This window comes from Lathamus discolor, chromosome 6 (genome assembly GCF_037157495.1).
Source record: "Lathamus discolor isolate bLatDis1 chromosome 6, bLatDis1.hap1, whole genome shotgun sequence".
Classification (NCBI taxonomy): domain Eukaryota; kingdom Metazoa; phylum Chordata; class Aves; order Psittaciformes; family Psittacidae; genus Lathamus; species Lathamus discolor.
Window position 1 is genome coordinate 47,284,261 of NC_088889.1, and position 21,824 is coordinate 47,306,084.

Sequence of the window (21,824 nt, forward strand, 5' to 3'; positions counted from 1 at the left end):
TCTTGGAATAGTATTATTTTAAAACTATTATTTTTAGGTATGGAGAATTGATGGAACCATTGAGAGTCCACCTCGGTTAAAAGTTATTCACAAAACATTTGGCACACAGAACAGCAATTCAGACATGATATATTGTCGTTTGAGTATGCCCATTGAGTTCCACTCATCGTTCAACTTCAGCATGGGTGTTGAAAATGCCTCATCTGATATTTTCCAAAAACGGTTAGTCTTGGTTTTAGTTACCCCTATTTCCTGCTCTTGATGTACATGTAAAATGTTCTATTATCATACACTCAAGATTTCATACTTGGTTTTGTGCTAAGCAGACAGTAGCACAGGATGCATGTTACTGAGCTTATTTTGTTCTTGGTGCTTTTAATAAATTTAGAACTCTGCAGATTGCTATATCCAGATAAGACAGAACCGTTTTCTGAAAAGGTACGTCACAAGGTTTACAGTTATTCATTGCTAGGGGGTGACCATCCTTTTAAAATCATTGGGATTTGCAAAGCTCTTCAGCCACGCTGGAAAACCAGCTCAAGAGTTTTGCCCACTGGATTAATGCTCATCTGCAATGTTTTTCAGTAGCTCATTGTTACTGGAAAACTAACTAATTAATGCAAAGAAGAAAAGATGGTGGGACAGATTTTTCAAGATACCTGGCACTAATAAGTTCAGCACCTTCCAACATTGCCTGCATCTGAAGTGAATTGATACAAATTTCTCATCACCATCTCTCTCCACCTGAACTGAAATCAGTTATGTTGGGTGTATATTTGTATCCTGTACAGTCTTTGTGTACTCAATTTACTAATGCATGGTCAGTACCCAGCAGGCATGAGTACACTCAGTGTAATATTGAGAATTTTTTCCCCTACTATTTTTTTTAAACTAATTTACGGATGTTTCTTTATCTTTAGAAAGCATAGCCAAGAAATTGCTGCTCCTTCTACTACAGTAAGTAAATAAATTTTGATGATTAGTTCTTCTTCCTTTATGAAGCAGATTTAGTTGTGGCAACATGTTCATTAGAAAATGATCTGTTGAAAGAAGCCTTTTTAATAATTTGCAGTGATATAACAATTTGTATAAATAACAATTCCCAGAACTGTATGACTTGTGGCATTAACCTCACAGTCTTAAACCACTAGTGTAGCTTTATTGTTTTGTTTTTTTTTTTATTTAAAAGCATTTTAAATGACTTATTAAAAAAGAGTTAATTTCTATTATTTGTTTGATACATAGAAGATATTTTTAATCAGTATTTGAGTATTCCTTGATACAGTAATTTATATTTCTAATATGTTCTTTTCCTCTTTTCAGTATTTTTATTCGCTACGGATATTTGCTGGCCAAGACCCATCCTCTGTCTGGGTTGGCTGGGTAACACCAGACTATCATTTTTACAGTGAGAATTTTGACCTAAATAAAAATTGTACAGTGACAGTTACTTTAGGTGATGAGAGAGGCAGGGTTCATGAAAGGTATGGGTTTATTTATCACTTACTAAGAATGTATTTTAATACTGTTGTTCAGAAGTGAATTATTCACAAGCTTGATGATGTTTTAAACACTAATTTAAACTAATGAGAAAATTGATTATGGAGTAGGAGTGTTCTTTGCTCGTTTATATATGAATGTGTTTTACATAGATTCATTAAAATGAGTATATTTATCATTAATGTTCTGTTTGAAATAATGATTTGTGTTGCTGCTTTCTTTTAACATCCGTATTTGGTAACTGTGGATGAACCTGTTACTTGTTTCAGTGTCTTTTATCAGCACATGTAAGCATGTCAAATTGTTTCATAAATATAAAAAAGGAACATAAATAAAAGTGCTCATAGTCTGATCTCTTGCCTACGATGCTTACATTATTAAAAAAAAGGGAGTTTGTTAATGAGGAAACATAAAAATAATAGTGGCACAAGCAACTTTGAGGTTGTCTACCTGTTATTCCATTCAGAAGTACATCTTTACTGAATGCTTAGTAAAATTCAATATGACCTATGATTTGTTCTTGCTGTTCTTTCAGTGTGAAGCGCAGCAATTGCTATATGGTTTGGGGAGGAGATGTAATTGCCAGTTCCCAGAGATCAGGTCGCAGTAATGTTGATTTAGAAATTGGATGCTTCGTTGACCTGGCTACTGGAATGTTGTCATTCACAGCCAATGGAAAAGAGCTTGGCACTTGTTACCAGGTATTATCAGATTTTCAGGAAGCTATCTACTATGCTGGTCATTTTGATGCTGTTATAATCGTTTTTTTTTCCTTGTTCAGAAATGTAACTGAGCACTATTTATGTGACAATAACATGTTTTAATTTTATATCCTGTTTTATCCCTCCTTTTCTCTCTCTTTTTTAAGGCTACATTTTTCTAACTTCTTACAGTTGTCTCAACTGTGGGGGGAGGACTATTGGTAGATCTGTTAAGAAAACTAGAACTAGATCACAGAATCATAGAATGATTTGAGTTGGAAGGGACCTTAAAATTATTGAGTTCTACCACCTCTGCCATGAGCAGGGACACTTTTCACTAGACTAGGGTGCTCAGTGCCCCATCCAGCCTGGCCTTGAACACTGCCAGCAATGGGTCAGCCACAACTTTTCTGGGCAACCTGTTCCAGTGCCCCACCATTGTCACAGTAAATGTCACCCTCATAGTTCTAGGGCAACAAACCCCCACAAATCTTCACTACAGATAAAACTTTAGTGTTATTTAACTAAATTTAATGGAACATTGTATACTAACTCTATTGAAAACTAACTGTTGAAAAAAATGTAGCGAACACTTCAGGTAAAGATACAATGGTATATTGCAACAGGAGTGTTACATGAGCCGGTAAAATATTTCCCAACTTTTCATTATTTCAAGTAATTTAAATATTTTCTATGTGTTTTCAAAGTAGTGAAAATAGTCTTCTGTAGTTTTCATATGCATTTCTTGAATATTCTTCCTATAAAATAAAATCTTTAAAATACTTAATCTCTTACCCAAAGTGCAGCAAACGACTGATACTTCGCTGGTAGAGGCTGAAAGATAATTGTTATAACCTTATAATCATTTGCACATTTTTAGTTTTCTTAACTGAAGTAGAGGGACAACGTTTGTATGCTGTTTTCATTCTAAAATGCCTACAGATCAACATATTGAGGAGAATAAATTAATTTTGTGTAGTTCTTGATGTAGCTATTGAATACTAAGGTGATATGTGGAAAAAAATTCAACCTCTCTATAATAGAACAGGAAATGAAAGATAGTGTGTGTGTATATATATATATGAGATTTTGTCATTAATTGTCAGGCCAATGCTAAGGTATGTGTAGCAGAAAGGAGATCTTAAATAATGGTTCACAAGATGCTTTGTTTTATTCTGAATTAGTAATGGTTTTCTGACCGTCAAACAAGATCAGAAATTACAAATTCTATTATTATCACTAGTAAATGTCTATCTTTGGTCAGAGTCTGAGACATACATTCTCTCAGTCAGGTAATTTCAGGCTTTAATGAAATAAACCCCACATTTTATTAGTAGTGTCTTTCAGTCCAGGATACCTTTTGTTTCTGGATTTGGGTTTGGGTTTTATTACTTGTAAAAAAAAAATAAATTAGAATGTACATACCAGTCCTTAAATTCTTTTGTCTATCCTGATAGTCAAAGTTCTGAAAAAAACACAGCCAAGCACCACAAACAAGCAAACAAACAAAAAAAAAAAAAAAACCAACCAAACCACAAACCTATTCTGCATACAAATTTTTTGGTATGTGGTATTATTTTACGTTAATTTAAGTTATATTGTATTTTGGAGCTGTTTTCTCATCTAAAAAATTACAGATTTTTTTTATTTCTTCTTCATGACTGTTTATTATTTTTCAATTCTTTTTAGTTTGCTGTCCTCAAAGTTAGAAGTTGCACTCCTTCACAGCACAAGTATTGTAATTGTACTTAGTGTGCAGAATGTATATGCATAGTACACAAAATACACAATGATATGAATAAAATATTTAATTGAACTCCTGAAATCCTGAATTGTTTGTATAGAACATACCTTTTCTTTGCCACCCTGGAGCATTGAAATCTTTTTCATAACATGCCATTTTAGAAGTATCATTTTAATTCTTCTTTTCCTGGCAGTGGAGGTGGATGATCTTGTAGAGAATTCTTCAGAATAAACTGGTATTACTACTCTCATATGTACTTTGAGCCCAGCTATGGAAAAATCAGGATAATTTAGCTGTCAAAAAAACCCCAAACCTGACCAGACAGTTTAAAATGCAGCACTGTGATTTAGTGTAATTCACTGTAGTTTTTGTAAGACTGGAGACAAATGCTGAGCCTGGAAATAAAGAGATCTTTGAAAAAGTTGCATTCTTGTACTTTTGGAGTATGGATCAGAAGTTCACTTACCTTCATAGGAAGTAAAGATTTGCGCTGTCCTTACCAAATGATGCTCTGTCACGCTCATCTTGCTCCCTTCTGGTTCCATCTCTCAGATTTATTTATTTATTTTTTTTTTTAATTAGCTTTTTGGGGAGTGAAATATTTTATCCAGCATAAAATGTAAAAAAAAAAAAAAATCTAAAAAATGTGTGTTGGTCTGAAAAGCTGTATTCTACTCTCAGGCTGTGTTGAGGGTGCTTTTTCTATAACAAGAGTCAAAGGATGTAGCAGTAAAGTGGCTAGCTTTTTAAGGAGCTGCTCTAGAGTTAGAATCAGTGTTGAGAGCACATTAAGCAGTAGACACATCTGCCTGAAAGTTAGGTGAGCCTGTAAAGATAATTAAATGCAAGATAATTCAGCAAATGGTTTACTGTATTAGAGGTGAGCTACAGGTAGATGCTAATCAACACTTTAATACAATGTCTGCAGTTACTTGATACTGAAGTGTAACCTGTGTAGTATTTATTATATATCTCATAACATTCTGGGAGGAGATTCTTGTTGCTTTTTTAATTTCTTAAATTTTTTAATCTCATTTCTCTTCTAGGTTGAACCAAACACAAAGCTTTTTCCAGCAACTTTTGTACAGCCCACAAGCACTAACTTGATTCAGTTTGAACTTGGTAAATTAAAGGTACAAAATATTTTCTATAAAGGTGCTTTTTTTAATGTTTATTTCCACAGAAATTCCTGTTCAGTTGAATTTGTTTAGGAAGGTTGAATCAAAGGTGTGACTTTTTATTTGACTTTTACATTTACTTGAGTAAATGTAATCATTATATGAAATTAATTGTTCAACAAATCTAAACTGCATTTGTCAAACTAATGTTATTAGGGGAAAATGTTGTAAATGTTTGGTTTTTTTAACAGATTTTATTACAATAACATATTTCTATGAGTTCTTTGCTATCATTAAATTATACTTCCTTTGGGTATTATAGGTTTATTCATGATCAGATGTTACGAAAATTATTTTAATACTCTTGTTTGTTTCAGAATACCATGCCTTTATCAGCAGCAATTTTTAAAAGTGAAGAAAGAAATCCTGTTCCTCAGTGTCCCCCTCGTCTTGATGTGCAAACTATTACACCTGTTTTATGGAGCAGGATGCCAAACAGCTTTCTAAAAGTAGAAACTGAGCGTGTCAGTGAACGTCATGGGTGGGTTGTACAGTGTTTGGAACCTCTGCAGATGATGGCACTACATATCCCAGAAGAAAACAGGTACATTGGGAAGAAGCTATGGTGACTTGATGTGGACCAAATGTATTGAAAGCTGATATCTGGGTGTTAGTTAAACCTGCCTACACTGGAGCTGATGAGAATTTATCTGCTGCTGTAATATCCTATTTGTGAAATTTAAGTAGATACAGGAGGCTGAATAACTCTAATGCCATGTGACGATGTTTGCATACACAAAATGACTGATTTTATTTACATTATAAAATAATGTCTTAAATTTCTAAGTCTTTAAACAGATTTTCTCAACTTGAACCCTCCCCCCTGCCCCTAGATAGAAAGAACATGCAAGTACTGCTTTGCTGATTTTTTTCTGTAATAAAAACATGTAATCTGTTCCTGTTTCATCTGCTATGGATTAACATGAACTAAGTTTTTATGTTCTTACTGACAAGATCCTGACTTTCTTAGATTTTCGTTAGGTTTTATCCTCAGACTAAGGATAATAAAAATGTATCCAAATATCAAATATTGTAACCAGTGACAAATAAAGTATAAGCAAAATCATGGCAGAAAGGTAATGTATCTGCTGTACTTTCATCAGCTATTTACAAATTCATTTCTTACAAAAACAAGCCCTAATTTAGCATAGCTTCCAAAGAAGCTTCTCTGACTTACATTTTTCTTTTCTTTTTCTATGGAGTACTAATTATAGATAATCTCATCAAATTATTACCACCATTTACTGTGGTTTAATGATGCACGTTAAGATTGACGGTATCAACTTTAATGTTAATGGTTTAGAGTAGAACTGACCAAAATATGCAGACATTATAAAACTTTTCTTTTACAAAATTGTTATTAATGGAATTGACTGGTGTTCTGTTTCTGTATTTCATAACAGATGTGTCGATATTTTGGAACTATGTGAACAAGAAGATTTGATGAAGTTTCACTACCATACTTTAAAGCTCTATTGTTCAGTTAGTGCTCTAGGTAACACTAGAGTTGCTTATGCACTTTGTAGCCATGTGGACATATCTCAGCTGTTTTATACAATAGATAATCAATACTTACCTGGACTCCTGCGTTCTGGATTCTATGACTTGCTAATTAGTATTCATTTGGAGTACGCAAAGCAAGCCAAGCTTATGATGAACAATGAATTTATCATTCCAGTTACAGATGAAACTCGAACTATTAAATTATATCCTGATGAAACAAAGAAGCACGGATTACCTGGAGTGGGGCTTAGCACTTGTCTGAAACCAAGATTTAATTTTTCTACTCCATGCTTTATTGTGACCACTGAAGAACGCCAGACATCCAGCCCAGAGATACCGCTTGATACACTCAAATCCAAGGCCATAAGTATGCTAACAGAGGCAGTACAATGTAGTGGTACTCATATACGAGACCCTGTTGGAGGACAGGTTGCATTCCAGTTTGTTCCTGTCCTTAAACTGATAGCAACATTGCTCATAATGGGTGTTTTTGATGATGATGATGTGAAGCAGGTACTGCTCCTCATTGATCCCACTGTGTTTGGAGATCACAAGGTGCAAACAGAAGAGAGGACAGAGAAGGAAGAAGTTACACAAGTTGAAGAAAAAGCTGTAGAAGCTGGGGAGAAAGCAGTGAAAGAAACGAAAGCTCCCATGAAGGGCTTATTGCAGACAAGATTGCCAGAATCTGTTAAGCTTCAGGTGACCATTTAATTAAATATATCACAAATGTTCTACTGTTGATGAAAGAAAGGTAGTGCTTTCTGTCTGTTCTATAGTTTGTTAAATTTGAAATCCTGGAGATTTTTATTCCTCTTTGGCTTGTTACCTAACATTAATAACCAATTTTTATGTCAGTGCAATTCTTTCTATATGTATCTACACTCAAAATGATATGCAAATACTTATTTCGTAGGTGTATTTAAAAGAGGGAGGGTTGGACCAGGGGATCTTTAATGGACCCTTCCAACCGAAATATTCTGTGATTCTGTGAATTCTACGTGTTTTGGAGTGAAAGACTGAATGCTGTATAGCATTACTGATCAGATAAAAAAGCTGCATAAATTTGTCCCTTTACAGTGTTAAAAAAAAAGGGTGGAAAAAAAGTCTCTCATTTTTGCAGTCTGTTGCATTGTATAGGATCCACTGCAGTTCTTCTTCAATTAGTTTGTTAAACTGTTGAACTTAAGTTTTTTTTTTTCTATCCTAGATGTGTCATTTGCTCAATTATTTCTGTGACTGTGAGCTACAACATAGAGTGGAAGCAATTGTATCATTTGCAGACCGTTATGTATCAAAATTGCAATATAATCAAAAATTCAGGTACAATGAACTCATGCAAGCCTTGAACATGTCTGCTGCTTTGACTGCCAAGAAAACTAAAGAATTTCGGTCTCCTCCTCAAGAACAGGTAATATTAAAGAAATGGTTAATCTAAAGATTAAAAAAAAGTTCTTTATGATGATAGAGTTCTGACTTCTAAACTACCATTGGAACTGCTAGGGAACCAAAATTGAATGTGAAATAAATTTATTAAGTTGCCCCAAAATACTGAATGTCAGAATGCTTATACCTGTACTCCAGAATTCAAGCTCTAAGATGACAGGATTTCCCAGCAGTATTACTGCCCAATGCTGAGGAGCCAAGATTCATCCAGTTCTGCAAAACGATAATTTGATAAATTTGGTTGCTAAAAGTTAGCACAAAGTTGGTGTTGTGCTGACATCTGTATGATGAGAATAGTCTTTTCTACCTCCAGGAAATAACTTTATTATTAAGTGTAACTATATTTTGATGTTAAAGCTTACCAAGTACCATTGCTTTAGTATTTCCTTTAGGCTGTATTAGAAATCTGTGCTTTATTTCAATTTAACTATAAATTTAATCATAAATAAGTATGGCTAAATATTAGAATACATCTTAGGCTATCTCGGTGTTTTAACTATGTTTTAATTCCTTTAAAGATTAATATGTTGCTAAATTTTCAACTGGGAGAGGATTGTCCCTGTCCAGAGGAGATCCGGGATGAGTTATATGAATTTCATGATGATCTTCTAAGTCACTGTGGTGAGTGGCAAGCTTTTTGTTTTACCCAGTTCATGGAACTGCATTCTTTTAGTGACCTGTAATTAGCAGCTTGTGGTTTGTGTTTGGACCCATGGTGCTTCCCATATCATCCTGTGCTTGTATTGTTAAGGGTTGTCCTATCATCTTATGCTACTATTTCTGAGTACCCTATTAGAATCTCCAGCAGCCATCAAGCTTTGATTTTATAAGCCAGTTTCAGTTTTTCAACTTCCTTAGCCTTAGCCTCAGCCAAGGATGGGTATCTGGGTGTGTTTCAGTGGGTCATTGAGTATCTGGGTTGTGTTTCATCATCTTACTTCTGAGCAAGTATCAGAAGTTCTTAAAATCAAGATTTGTATCAGTAAGGTTAGCTACGTTAAAGATATTAATTTAGTTGTTTTAACATAATTTGGTTATGACGATCCTGAGTTGACTGTTATTCATCCTTGCTTCAAGTGCTCACCAATAACTGTGTCTTTCATTTCAGCATTTTTATTCCATGCATTAAAGTGAATAGTTAACATCGTTGCATGTACTCCTCTTTCTCCCCATTTTAATTAAGAAAGATATCGTCATCTCCATTGTTCAATGACTTAACATTTGATCTGACCTCTGTTTTTCAAATATATTGCCTATTTGGCATTAGAGAGTTGTCTGAGACTCCAGGATGAAGATTATAGAAAACCTTCAGCTTGCTTGGAAATGTCGTAACTCTAAAATATATTCATTTTACCTTGAAATCTTGTTGGTGGTATTGATTTAGCTTAGCTCCTGATCACTCTTCATTTTTTCTACTGATAGTGGTGGTGGGGTTTTTTTGGTCTTTTTAGTGGTGTACTTTTATTACTGTTTACTGCATTATAAATGTGTATGTTGAATAAGAGAAAGAATTGGAGATAGAGAAAGCACAGTCTCATGATTAAAATAGTTTAGCGATCCTCTGGATTCTAAACAAATCCCTATTCATTACGTTGTACAGGTTTATTACTGGTGGCCACTGTGGATAAATGCTCCTCATTAGCTGTGTCCTGACTTAGTCCTGAAAATCAGTACTAAGTAATCACAGCTGCAGTTAAAACGAACAGAAGTTGTGCTTGGAATATTTAATCATCTTTTTAATACTAAGCATTCTTGGTGGTCTAAGTGGAAAAATATGCATGCAATCAAGTAAATAAAGGCTGCTTCATAATGAATATAAGCAAATAGCCTGAATTAAAATTATTCAGGCAGTCTTAATCCTAGGATGTCCTAACTGTGAGTGGTTAATTTTGCCAGCAAAATAATAGTCCTCTATCATAATTTTTGTGTGTAAATTGTTAGTTGTAAACAAAACGAATTTTCAACAGATTTTATTGCATAATATCAAATTGACACTTATCTGGGTTGGAACCATCTGTTCCGGTGCACAGACCTCTGCCACTTGAATTAAGCAATTAGCCAATAGTAATATGAGATGGTCAGCTTCTGAATGAATTGGAACTCTGAGAGGATGGAGAATGAATAATAAACAATACAGAGCAGTAACAGACCCCATCTCCTCTGATTCAACACTGTCTTACCTCATCATTGTCCATTTCAGCCTCTTAAAAGTTCTCCCCCTTGCTGTCTCTCTTGCCTCTAGGTCCTAGCTTTTTTTCCAATGCCAGATATGATCTTGCTTTCTGTAACATCCTTGTCTGCTTTCTCTTTCCTCTCATAGGCTACATTTCCTGTTCTTACTTTTCCTAGTGTCTGACTGTAGCCTTGCTTCATTCTTAGCTTTGTATGTTGTCCAGCAAGTCTCACTTTTCCCATTCCTTAAATTCCATAGGTAGTCTCCAATTTCAGTTTCTAGTTCACTCTTTTCTCCCTCTGAATTTTCTTCTTCCTAGTCACTTAGTCACTCCTAGTCATAACTTTAGCTCTTTCCTCATGGTAGCTGCCAGTGGCAAAGTTTCTCCAGCTACATTAATTTTCCTTTCTTAGCTTCTTTTTTTAATATCAGTTTTAGCCTCTGCAATTTATTATTTTCCATCTGCTCCAGCTTGTATCTCTTCAGTATTCTGTCTGGAAGTCTTTTCCTTTTTTCAATTTCACTTTGACCAGCAGCCAAATAGCAAATGCTTGCATCTCAGCACAGCACAATTAGCCCATTTCTGAAGGGAACCTACTTAGATGTTCTGTACTTTTGCACATAACACACATGGTATCTGATCATCACTAAAAGGTGTGAAAGATCTGAAAATGCTTTAAATGGTTGTGAAGCAACGTAGTGAACTGAACTATATTAAATGTAAACTGACATCCCATCTCATCATTTACATTTTCATGAATAACATATCACTGGTACAGTCTCTGAACATCTCCCTTCTTACAGTTTTAAATCCAGTTAATGTATTTATTTATGACTGCTAAATATGTATGTAATTATGACTGTATAAATATGTATATGAAAAAATGTACTATTTTGTGAGATACAGCCATGCAATTCTTTAGCATACATTCTGCAATATGAAATAAAGGATCACGTATTTCATCAAATATTACTTGAATCCAAATTAATTGCCATACTAGAATCCTAGAAAAAACAAAACAAAACCAATCACCTCTTTGGTCATAATACTAGAAAAAAAAATACTGTAAGTCTGTATGTAAGAAGTATGTGTACTAAAATAAGCGTAATTTGAGGGGTGCTACTGTAGCTAACATCTTAAAGCTGCTGGCATTACTACCTACATTTTTCCTGTATAAATTTGCTGATTAAAAAAAATCCTGTAGATATTTGGTATTGGTTAAATATTGAAGGAGTTAATCTTCAAAGGTTTAGTTTTGTTTCTAAACAGTTTTATTATCTGCTAAGGTATACCACTAGAAGAGGAGGAAGAGGAAGAAGAAGATTCCTCCTTTACTGGAAAACTCCGTTCTTTAATGTACAAAATCAAAGGTCCACCAAAGGCAGAAAAAGTAGAACCTACAGAAGAAGAAGAGAAATATCCTAGTAAGTTTTCTTTCAACATAAATACTTCCATGATGCAAGTGTTAAAGATGTACTCTGTCAACAAGAGTGTATTTTCTGTTAAGAATTCATAGCAGACTGAAGGAGACTAACTGCTTAAGTTCCTTCTGCCTCTTAGAACAATCATCCTACATACTAAACATCTTAGATCCAATTGTTACAAAGAAGTTAAAATTGGTGGAAGATTTTGAATCCTGATCATTAACTCTGGGGTTGAAAATTTGCATATTCTTCATAAAGAAATGCAAAAAGTTATTTATGACACAGTAATCTAGACTCAGCCATTCTGAACTTGAGAAGTTTTCATTCATATGGTTTGTTTTTTTTCTAAATACAAAACTTTCTTCTTTACAGCTTTAGCTGCATTTCATTTTTCTTTGCTGCATGAGAAGCTTTATGCATCCCAGTACCAAGATATTTGTGACAAAATGGTTTTACAGTTCTGTGTTTTTGTATTAAAAGGGATGTCTTTTATGTATGATAATAGTGACTATATACATTCATTAAAACTAGTAACTTGTTCTGATTTATCTCAAGCATCACATACATGCAGATACATATTCCATACCATATCCTTTCTGAATTAATGTAATATTCAATCTATTTCACTAATTAAACAAGGAAGTAATATCTTTATCTTCACAAGTACAAATTCTGTATTCCTAAATGCTTAACAGAATTTTCCAGAATTCAGTATTGACATTCTTTATTCTGCTCTTTGATTTTATAAATCTTTCAGATGTGTCTCTACAGAGCAGAGAAAAATACTGATCAGATGTCATCAGTCTGCTTGAAAACTTTTCACTATAGTTTATTCATATCCCTTCACAGTGAGCTTTCATGTTGCTTAAATATACATAAGGAGACTCAATTTATCATAATTTTTTTTAATGTTCCTTTCTGCAGCAGAATATTATAGGGGAAGAGGACTGGAATATTATTGTGTTTGCTGAGTAATACTAACATGTCTTTAAAGTAGAAGTATGTCACTCAAAACATTTGAAAAGTTTGTGTATATGTTTTGAAAATAATGAGATGAGAGGCACTTTAATCCATAAACCTAAGAACAATATATATATGGGATAATGTATTTTACATCAGTGAAAACAGCCCTTCCACCTTGTACAGCTGAGTAAACACAGCAGAGAACTGAGAGTAACTGTTGAAACAATACAAGAATTTATTTAACATTAATTAGTTTAATGGTGTTCAAGAATAAGCCAATAGAATGTTGTTATTCCTTTGTTTTCAGATCTGTGCTGCCCTGAGGCAGTGATTTATAGCATTACAGAATGGCCAAATGGCTGAGGCTGGAAGGAACCTCTAGAGGTCATGCGGTCCAGTTCCCCTGCTCAAGCAGGGCCACCTAGAACAGGTTATCTAGGACCATGTGCAAACAGCTTTTGAGTATCTCCAAGAGTGGAGAGTCGACTACCCATGGTCAGTGTGTGCCGGTGCTTAGTCACCCTCACAGTAAAAATATTCCTTTTGTTCAGCTGGACTGTCCTGTGTTTCAGAGTGTGCCCATTGCCTCTTGTCCTGTCACTGGACTCTGAAAAGAGCCTGTCCCTGTTTTCTTTACACCTTCCATTCAGGTATTTATATAGATTGACAAGATTGCCCCTGAGCCTTCTTTTCTTTAGGCCGAACAGTCCAAGCTCTGTCTTGGTTGATGCTGAGCAAATAGGTTGATGAGCTTTCTTCTTAAAAAGGCCTGACACTCCATATTGCAAGGCACTGGCAGTTTGTTGGGTTTGATTTATATAATGTATATATCATCTGGTAACGTATATATCCATTTTGTATATTGTATTAAGAGAAAGCTGCGCAAAGCTTGACAAGTGTTAATCAACGAAAGTGTTACTCTTGAATTAAAGTTAGTTCTTGCAAGAAACAAATGTATGAACCCTCTGCACACAGAGGAATGATGGATAAACTTCGCACTGTAAGTCAGTTTTTGTAATACAGAAAGATGGAAAGTTTGTATTTTCTGTAGAAGAGTAAATTAAAATTACATTTGCTTATATGCAAATATACTTGCCATATTTCACGTCTTCTTACTACTTTATCATGCCTAATGGTGTAAAGTAAGCAGAAAAGAAGACTGAGAATTTGTTTCAGCATGTTTTCTTCATATTCCTACAACCATATTTAAAAACATTATCCAACAAGTATTTGAACACTTACAGGATATAATATGTTTTGTTATATACCTTTATTCAGAGGAAATAAAATAAATTCTTCCTTTTTTTTTTTTTTTTTTTTCTACTGCATTCAATCAGTTTTAACTTGTAAGTACTACCAGAGCTTATAATGAGTGTTATACTGTACGTGAACTATTTTTGGTTCTCTGAAATGCTGGATTTTCAGAGAAACCAAGCATGCTCATAACCACAGAGGGATGTCATATATAGCAGCTGGTCATTTCTTCATAATGCTTTGAAGAATATTATTTAGTTGGTTAACCAATTTAAGAAATAATGCACATGCATTAAGTATTTGATAACTGCATGTAGTCATTTTAGCAATGGAAAGCTGAAAATAGATAATTGCATGTATTACTGGTGCCTCGAAGATACACTAAATGAAGGAAGCATTGAAATAATGTTACAGATACTTAACCTGTAGTGTTTGTTATAGGGGTTCGTTCAACCCCTTCGCTTCTTGAGAGCAAAATAGACCTTGTTAGTAAATGGAAGTTATCTCAAGTTGTGTCTGCTTCAGTTGAGTAGCAATTTGTCATTATTATTTCATCTCTGCAATATTTCATGTTGCATTTTGAAGGTATATTGTTATTTTGGCTCTACTTTCTCCAATAAATTATTTATTGGTTCTGTTACCAGCAGGGAAGGACTAGTAGCAAAACAAAGTGTTCGTATTCCTCCTACTATGCCTTCTTAGGATATGTATACACATAAATACACATACATGCACATAAACACCCCAAAACACTTGAAATCACAGACTTTTTAGTCTATTATTCCTGTACATGTACATTTTTATACCCTGTTCCCTAACAAAGGAGGGCCTAAAAGGAAGGCAGGTGGGACAAGTTTCAATGTGTCTGTTTTTCTAGAAATTTCAGATAAGTTTTCCTGTCTTGGGCTTCTCCTTGGAATGCTTTCTCCTTGAAGTGATGCATAGTACAAATACATATATGGATGAAGTCATTCAAAGAGCAATGAAAAATTATGTATTCTATTCTATTCTTGACAGTAGCTGGAGACTATGATATGTAGTGCATATGTGCAATTCCACTTTACCCCCAGGAATTCTGGAATTCGGAGAGTGAATGGCAGTGCATGTCTGAGGTACCTCCATCCTCTTATGTCCATGAAGAAGGGTGGTGGTGTGCATGGTGTGTACTTATTGCCAAGACTAAAAGTCTCTGGCCTCTATCATCTGGTCATACATACTCAGGCTGTGAATATCTGTAGGAAGGAACTATTTTCTACAAGGAAATCTTCCTTTCCTGTAAGCATGACTTCATATTTACTAAAATGGACTTTTATCTTAGGAGAGGAATTTACACTAGTGCTAATGACGAATTAGTAATTAAAAACAAACAAACAACCCCCCCCCCCAAAAAAAAACCCAACAACAAAACACCACCACACATACAAAAAAAACCACAAAACAACAAACCCAAACCCACTCTTCCAAAAATAAACAAACAAAAAACCCCAAACAAGCTGGAACAAACAATGGAACTGGATTGCATTGAGGTAATAAATTAGTGTTCAGTGTGACGACTTTTGTATCAGTGAAGTCATACTATAAATCAGGCAATATATGGGGGATTTATCATGCATCCTTGGAAGACTGGTAAGGCACTGCAATTTCTTTTTAAAACTTGTTAAAATTAGTAACTATTTTAGCTGGTTATTGATCACCATGCCCATTATTCAGATTGCTCCTAGCTTCTGTTACAAGTTAATCTGCTGGCATTAACACTACTCCTTAATGCATTTGTGTCATCATACAATTCTGAGATATTTCCAGGTAAATCATATTTTTGAAGACAGTGTAGATCCTTCGCTTGAACAGCAAAATAGCTAAACATTCAGCAAGTGAGTGAGCAGCCACCCTGGCTAGGCCCGTAATTGGATGTTTGGTTTAAAAAGGCTATCTCATTCTCCTTCTTGGCAGTTTTATAAGTTTAGAACAGATTTTATTTCCTCTTCCCCCCGGCAAAACTGATAGGTAAGCTGAGCTCACATTCATGAATATTTCTGGGGTAATTGAACTCATACTTGTCAGCCAATAAACTGTTTACTGAAAACTTAATTAGCAATTTCTGTATTCCAAACCTAGGCTGATGATCATCAAAAACATAGTATTTCTTTGGCATTATAAAATTAGGTTTCTGTCTTTCCTAATGAACAGGTGTTTGTGCTGCATGTAGTGCTATTTTATAAATCTTAATGTAGGATAAATTAAAAGGTTAAATATAGCTTTTAACTTACAAGGATGATTCTTAAAGTCATGATCAACTAAGAAGTCTTTTTTGCCAACACTGTTGGTATTGACTTGAATGCTAAGTAGATGTTTCTTGTTTTCCATCTCCCAAGGATCACACTTACCTTGAAAGATCTAAGAATTAATTTTCAAGTTGAAAAACCCTGTACAGTCTGCTTGGGTTCTCTTGCTTTCTTACAACTACCTCATGGTCTACTGTTATCAGATATTTTACAATACATTTTACGAGACCTTTTTCGTTGTGGTAATAGCTAGTAACATTTTATGTATTTTACTCTTCTAGCTACACTGAAAGAACTCATATCCCAGACTATGGTGCGCTGGTCCCAGGAAGATCAGATTCAAGATCCAGAATTAGTTCGGATTATGTACACCCTCCTTCGTAGACAATATGACAGCATTGGTGAGCTACTGCAAGCTCTGAGGAAAGCGTACACTATTAGTGCTGTCTCTGTGAAGGATACCATTAATCTGCTTGCAGCACTGGGCCAGATTCGTTCACTTCTCAGTGTCAGGATGGGAAAAGAAGAGGAATTGCTAATGATTAATGGATTAGGGTATGGAACTAACATAATTTTTTTTCTAAATTTGTGTTAAGTTTTTTGTTCTATTAGTAAATGCTTTCATTTTAGATCCTGGATGAAAATTACTGCTCTACTAAAATGCAGATATGTACCAGAAATTTTCGTTTTCACAGGTATTTCCAAGATGGCTCCAATTGACCAGTTTCTCTCCTTTACAATGGTTGTAAGGAATCTCCATTATTCTTACTGTTTCACAATAAAAATCGTATTGTTTTTATAGAAATTCTGAAAACTAATCAGTTGAATTCAGCAAGTAATGGTTAACAACTCATTAGTTAATATGTCACAGTATTACTTTATTTGTCCCTGATGCTGAGTTTTTAAAGTTGCTGAGAATTCCAGGGAGGATAAAGGGTAGATTTTGTCTAAACTCATCAAGTGTGTAGCCACCTTCCTAGAGGTGCAGTGTTGAGAGTCATCTTCAATTCCCAGCTTTCTCTGTTTCTGTAAAGCAGGCATGATGTCTGTTATTTGCCATTTGTTTTTAACAGGTTGACATAAAATGGTAGAAATGAGTGGATTCCCTATTGAAACACATGAAATGTGTTCTGGATTATGAAATACAGCAAATTCTAGAACATGAGGATGGTGGGCATAGTGAAAATGTTAAAATATTCCTATTTAAGGGGACTGTATGCTGGTTTATATCTTCTGACAGATGGTCTTAATTTTGGAAATATTGATGAAGCACATTTAACAGATAACCTTGAATATTAAGTCTGTCTATTGTCTTCTATGTTGTGAACTAAAAAAATTAATTAAGGGATGTTACTGTAAAGGCAACATTAGATTCAGGTCTCTTGATCCCCACTCTACCTAAAACAACAGAATATATTCTTTTGCACTTAGATCATCATAGAATATATTTTTTCTTTAAACAGAACAGATGGTAAGAGTAATTTAAAGATGAAGAAATGCCATTTTGAAATAATTTAAAAGTTTAGATTCTTAGAGAAATGACAGCATATTGAAATGTGAAACATTTAGTTGTTAGGTGTTCTTGTATTATGCTGAAATCTAAGAATTTAAAATGATGTTACTACAGCAAATGCATATTTCTGACATCTCTAATAATGCACCATTGAGTCAAATTAAAATAGAGTTTCTTAAAACACATGGTTGCCTTTTCTTCCATTTCAGGGATATAATGAACAACAAGGTGTTTTATCAGCATCCTAACTTAATGAGAGTCTTGGGCATGCATGAGACTGTTATGGATGTGATGGTGAATGTGCTTGGAGGAGATAAATCTCAGGTAATTCCACCCTAATTTTATTGTGTGTTTTGCATTTTGAACCTTTCTAAAAGTATACTAGGGTGTTTAAAAAGTATTCAAATAAAAATATATCTTTCTCATGTAAGATAGATTTTGCCTGTCCAAACTGAAATGCTAATGTTAAAGGTAGAACAGTTTTTATAGTACTAGAGAGAAAAGCCCAGCATTCTAGGACTTAATTTTTTTTAAAGTGAGTGAGAAGTTATAGGTGTTTCATTTGTCTTTTAATAGGACTTTAAAAGATTTTGTTCTTATTTTATATTAAATGTATATGTTAGCTGCATTTATGGGAGGTGTTATTGGCAATAAACTATAATAAGAAACTAACACCAACTCAATTTTGGAAGTATTTTGAGCCTATTTTACTATCGTGTGCTTATCTTGCCTCTGGCAACTTTTCATTACTTGAGAGCCTTCTATGTGCATCTCCACCCCTGGTTTTTTGCCTCTTTGGTCACACAGCACATACACTTCTGTAAAATACTTATACATGTGTCTGGCTATACCGTCACAGTGTTACAAAGTCTTCATATACAGGGTTTGGTTATTCTGTCATAATATGCTCATATTTGAATTCAAGACAAGTTACAAGTAATTATCAGATGATTAATATTTTGCTAATTTACAGGTGTTGCAACCTTCAGTTTTGCTACAACATGTACATATAGTAAAAGTTGACAAAAAAAAACCCACTCAAAACAACCACCCCACACTGCCTTTAAGTAAATACTTAAATGTTAAAAAATATTTTTCATACAAAATCTTAGTAACACAGGTACATGTTTGTGCATGCCGCAGATCTTTCACTCTGCCAGGTAAGGTGTTCTGAATAAAAAGGAGTAGGGTTGGAAATTGAGCATTCCTCATCAGCTGTGGTTTTATGTTCTCATTTGAAATTCTCTGTGTGTTTGCCCAGTGAGTTGCTTATATACAGTTGAAGTGTAGCCATGGCATCAGCCACTAGAACGCTGTTTTTCCTGCTCTCAGTCGAGGCCCTCACAGCTAGATTGTTACTATATTTCCTTTTGTTTTCTCTTTCCAGTTTGATTGGCATTTCTTTCTGTACAATGTTTTAGTTTCAAGACATGGAATGAGCAACTTGCAATGTAGTCTCTGATTTAGGGATTGGTAAATTTCCTAGGTTGTGGCCACAGATGATTTAAACTACATCACCAGCTTCTTGAATTAAGTGATTTTATTATGAGACTGTATTGAGAGATGTGGTAAGAGTGTTACAGCTCATACAAGGGGTAATGGGTTAAAACTTAAACAGGGGAAGTTTAGATTGGATGTAAGGAAGAAATTCTTTACTGTTAGGGTGGTGAGGCACTGGAATGGGTTACCCAGGCAAGTTGTGAATGCTCCGTCCCTGGCGGTGTTCAAGGCCAGGTTGGACAGAGCCTTGGGTGACATGGTTCAGTGTGAGGTGTCCCTGCCCATGGCAGGGGGGTTGGAACTGGATGATCTTGAGGTCCTTTCCAACCCTAACTGTTCTATGATTCTATGATTCTGTGATCCAACCTGGCCTTGATACTTCTCTGAATGAATGGTGGGAAGGTAAAAACTTGGCAGTTCAAACTGAAGAAAACATATTTGGCTTCTTTCCAGCTGTGCTATTAATAAATGATTCTGAAACAGGTGAGAAGATCAGTGGAATATGATGTGGCTGAAGGTATCCCACTACTTTAGGAGTATTTTGCTACTGCAGGCTAACAAAATCCTGGAAAGGCACTTAATGGTGAAGTGTATATCCCAGAAAAAAACTGGATGAGCTTTGAGCGTTTCCATAATAGTTGGGTTTTGGTATGTTATCTTCAAGCCTAAAATAGTTATTTTAAAGACTGTCTTCAGATCTTCTAATTCTGGAATGGCAATGTCATGTTGATTTCTGATGTTGGTTTTTCATTCATTTTCAGAGAATCCTGAGCAATACCCTTTTTGGCTGTCAGAATTCAATCATTTTACTTAAAAATTGTTTCTTACTGATTGAAAGTTTTTAGAATTATGTATTCCTGATGAATTTCTAAAATGACAATTTTTAACAGAGTTGCTGTTACTGTAATTTTCTAAACAAATTGTTTCATACATTCTGTCAAACTCCCAGTAAATTTAGGGGGGGGTGTCAAAACTTTGTTAAGTGTTTTCATGAATGAATGATTTTTTTTTTTTTCAGTAAATTTCATCTACCCTGTATTTAAGAAGAGAAATAATATTTAATGCTGCTTGTACCTAGTAGATCCCTCATGACTGAAATAGACAAATGAGCTGCATTCATTAGCAAGAAAACTGTCCCAAAATAAAACAGCAGTTAATCGAGTCTCTGAAAGTTAGCAGTGCACCTGATGTATTGAAAAGATCATACCATATAGCTTTTAATTAGGTAGTTACTTTTTTGTAAAGATTGTTGTCCTGTAAGTGAAAAGGTTGCACTTCTCAGAATGAGTTAGAGTTATGTGATAATGAAGTGAACATTTACTGGACTTTGTTATAATAAAGATATAAGCAATTTGAAAGATATGAAGTGAAGGAGGCAGGTTGTCATAGGAAGAAGAAAAAAACACCCAACCATGATATTGTGATTAAAATGCTCGGATATCACCTTGCATATTGTAGAATATGTATATACTATATAGAATATATTCCTGCTTGTGCCTGAAGGGTCACAGTCAGATTATTCAAAAAAGAATTCTCCTTGATGGTAATGCATTTTCTTATTGATTTTATGAGTATCCTTAGGACATAGATCTGCAACTGGACTTGACACTTTTTAGAAAATCCTATATAATGGTAAATTAAATAAATCAGGTAGAAAAACCTTCAAACAAGCACCAAAAATCTGTCCCATGATTTTTGATCTTGTTCTTTCACCACATTTCAGTAATATGTGAGAACAGCGTAACTTTTCATCTCAGATGTTATGGATAATTTCAACTAATGAAACATTCTTTCATGAATGCTACAAATGAAATTATTTTATTTTCAGAGGAGAAATCCTTGCATGTAATGTGCAGCAAGTATTGGGTTTTTTTTTTATTTTTTTTTTGAGGATTTTTTGTTTGTTTTAAAAGCATTGGATAGTTGCAATTTAATGTTTTGGTTTGTTTTATCAGGCTTACGCATTATGCAACATAGGAGTCTGGTAGAAAAGTCTTACATGTATATTCTTATTACAAAATGGGAGGACAAACTAAGGCTCTTGAATCCTCTTTATGCTGTTATGACCTAATATTAGAGATAGAGCTTGTTATCATAATGCTGCTAAGACAGAGATTTTGTATAACTGCATTTTCTGGTCTGTTGATTGCTTTATGAGAATTTCTCCATTTTTCCCCTTATATGTCCCCTATAGCCCTCTGAAAAATGGTTTTTCAATGTTTGTGTAACCTAATGACCTAATGGATACAAAACTTAAAAGGAAACACAGGCCCTTTTTCTTAAGTTAGAAGCAAAGCAACTGTTAGCTGCTTATCACCTTGGTAACTTCACTGTAATTTCCTTGTTAGGCATGCAGGAAGAAGAATTGGAACAGATTGGTAATTACCATATTTCACTGCTTTGTCAACTTTCTTCTTCAGCAGATCGTTTTTCCGAAGATGGTGGCAAGCTGTTGTCGATTCCTGTGCTACTTCTGTCGTATCAGTCGACAAAATCAAAAGGCCATGTTTGAGCATCTTAGTTACTTACTGGAAAACAGCAGCGTTGGACTGGGTACGTCATGTAACTGTAACAGCTAAAAGCAAGACCAGGATATCACAAGACTAGTATACAAGTTCTAAAGCACGTTGAAGTATGTGATG

General features: G+C 34.6%; 1 protein-coding gene across 1 annotated transcript in view; it reads left to right on the forward strand.

Annotated features, from left to right (window-relative positions):
- Positions 1 to 21,824, forward strand: part of RYR3 (ryanodine receptor 3) — a 184,503-nt gene that overhangs the window by 69,123 nt on the left and 93,556 nt on the right. Inside the window, exons 31-43 of the mRNA XM_065685792.1 lie at positions 38 to 222; positions 921 to 957; positions 1,324 to 1,484; positions 2,036 to 2,201; positions 4,992 to 5,078; positions 5,441 to 5,667; positions 6,527 to 7,328; positions 7,837 to 8,037; positions 8,591 to 8,693; positions 11,533 to 11,670; positions 16,451 to 16,724; positions 17,892 to 18,006; positions 21,603 to 21,735. Of these exons, the coding sequence (XP_065541864.1) occupies positions 38 to 222; positions 921 to 957; positions 1,324 to 1,484; positions 2,036 to 2,201; positions 4,992 to 5,078; positions 5,441 to 5,667; positions 6,527 to 7,328; positions 7,837 to 8,037; positions 8,591 to 8,693; positions 11,533 to 11,670; positions 16,451 to 16,724; positions 17,892 to 18,006; positions 21,603 to 21,735 (2,629 nt within the window). The remainder of the gene's footprint in view (positions 1 to 37; positions 223 to 920; positions 958 to 1,323; positions 1,485 to 2,035; positions 2,202 to 4,991; positions 5,079 to 5,440; positions 5,668 to 6,526; positions 7,329 to 7,836; positions 8,038 to 8,590; positions 8,694 to 11,532; positions 11,671 to 16,450; positions 16,725 to 17,891; positions 18,007 to 21,602; positions 21,736 to 21,824) is intronic.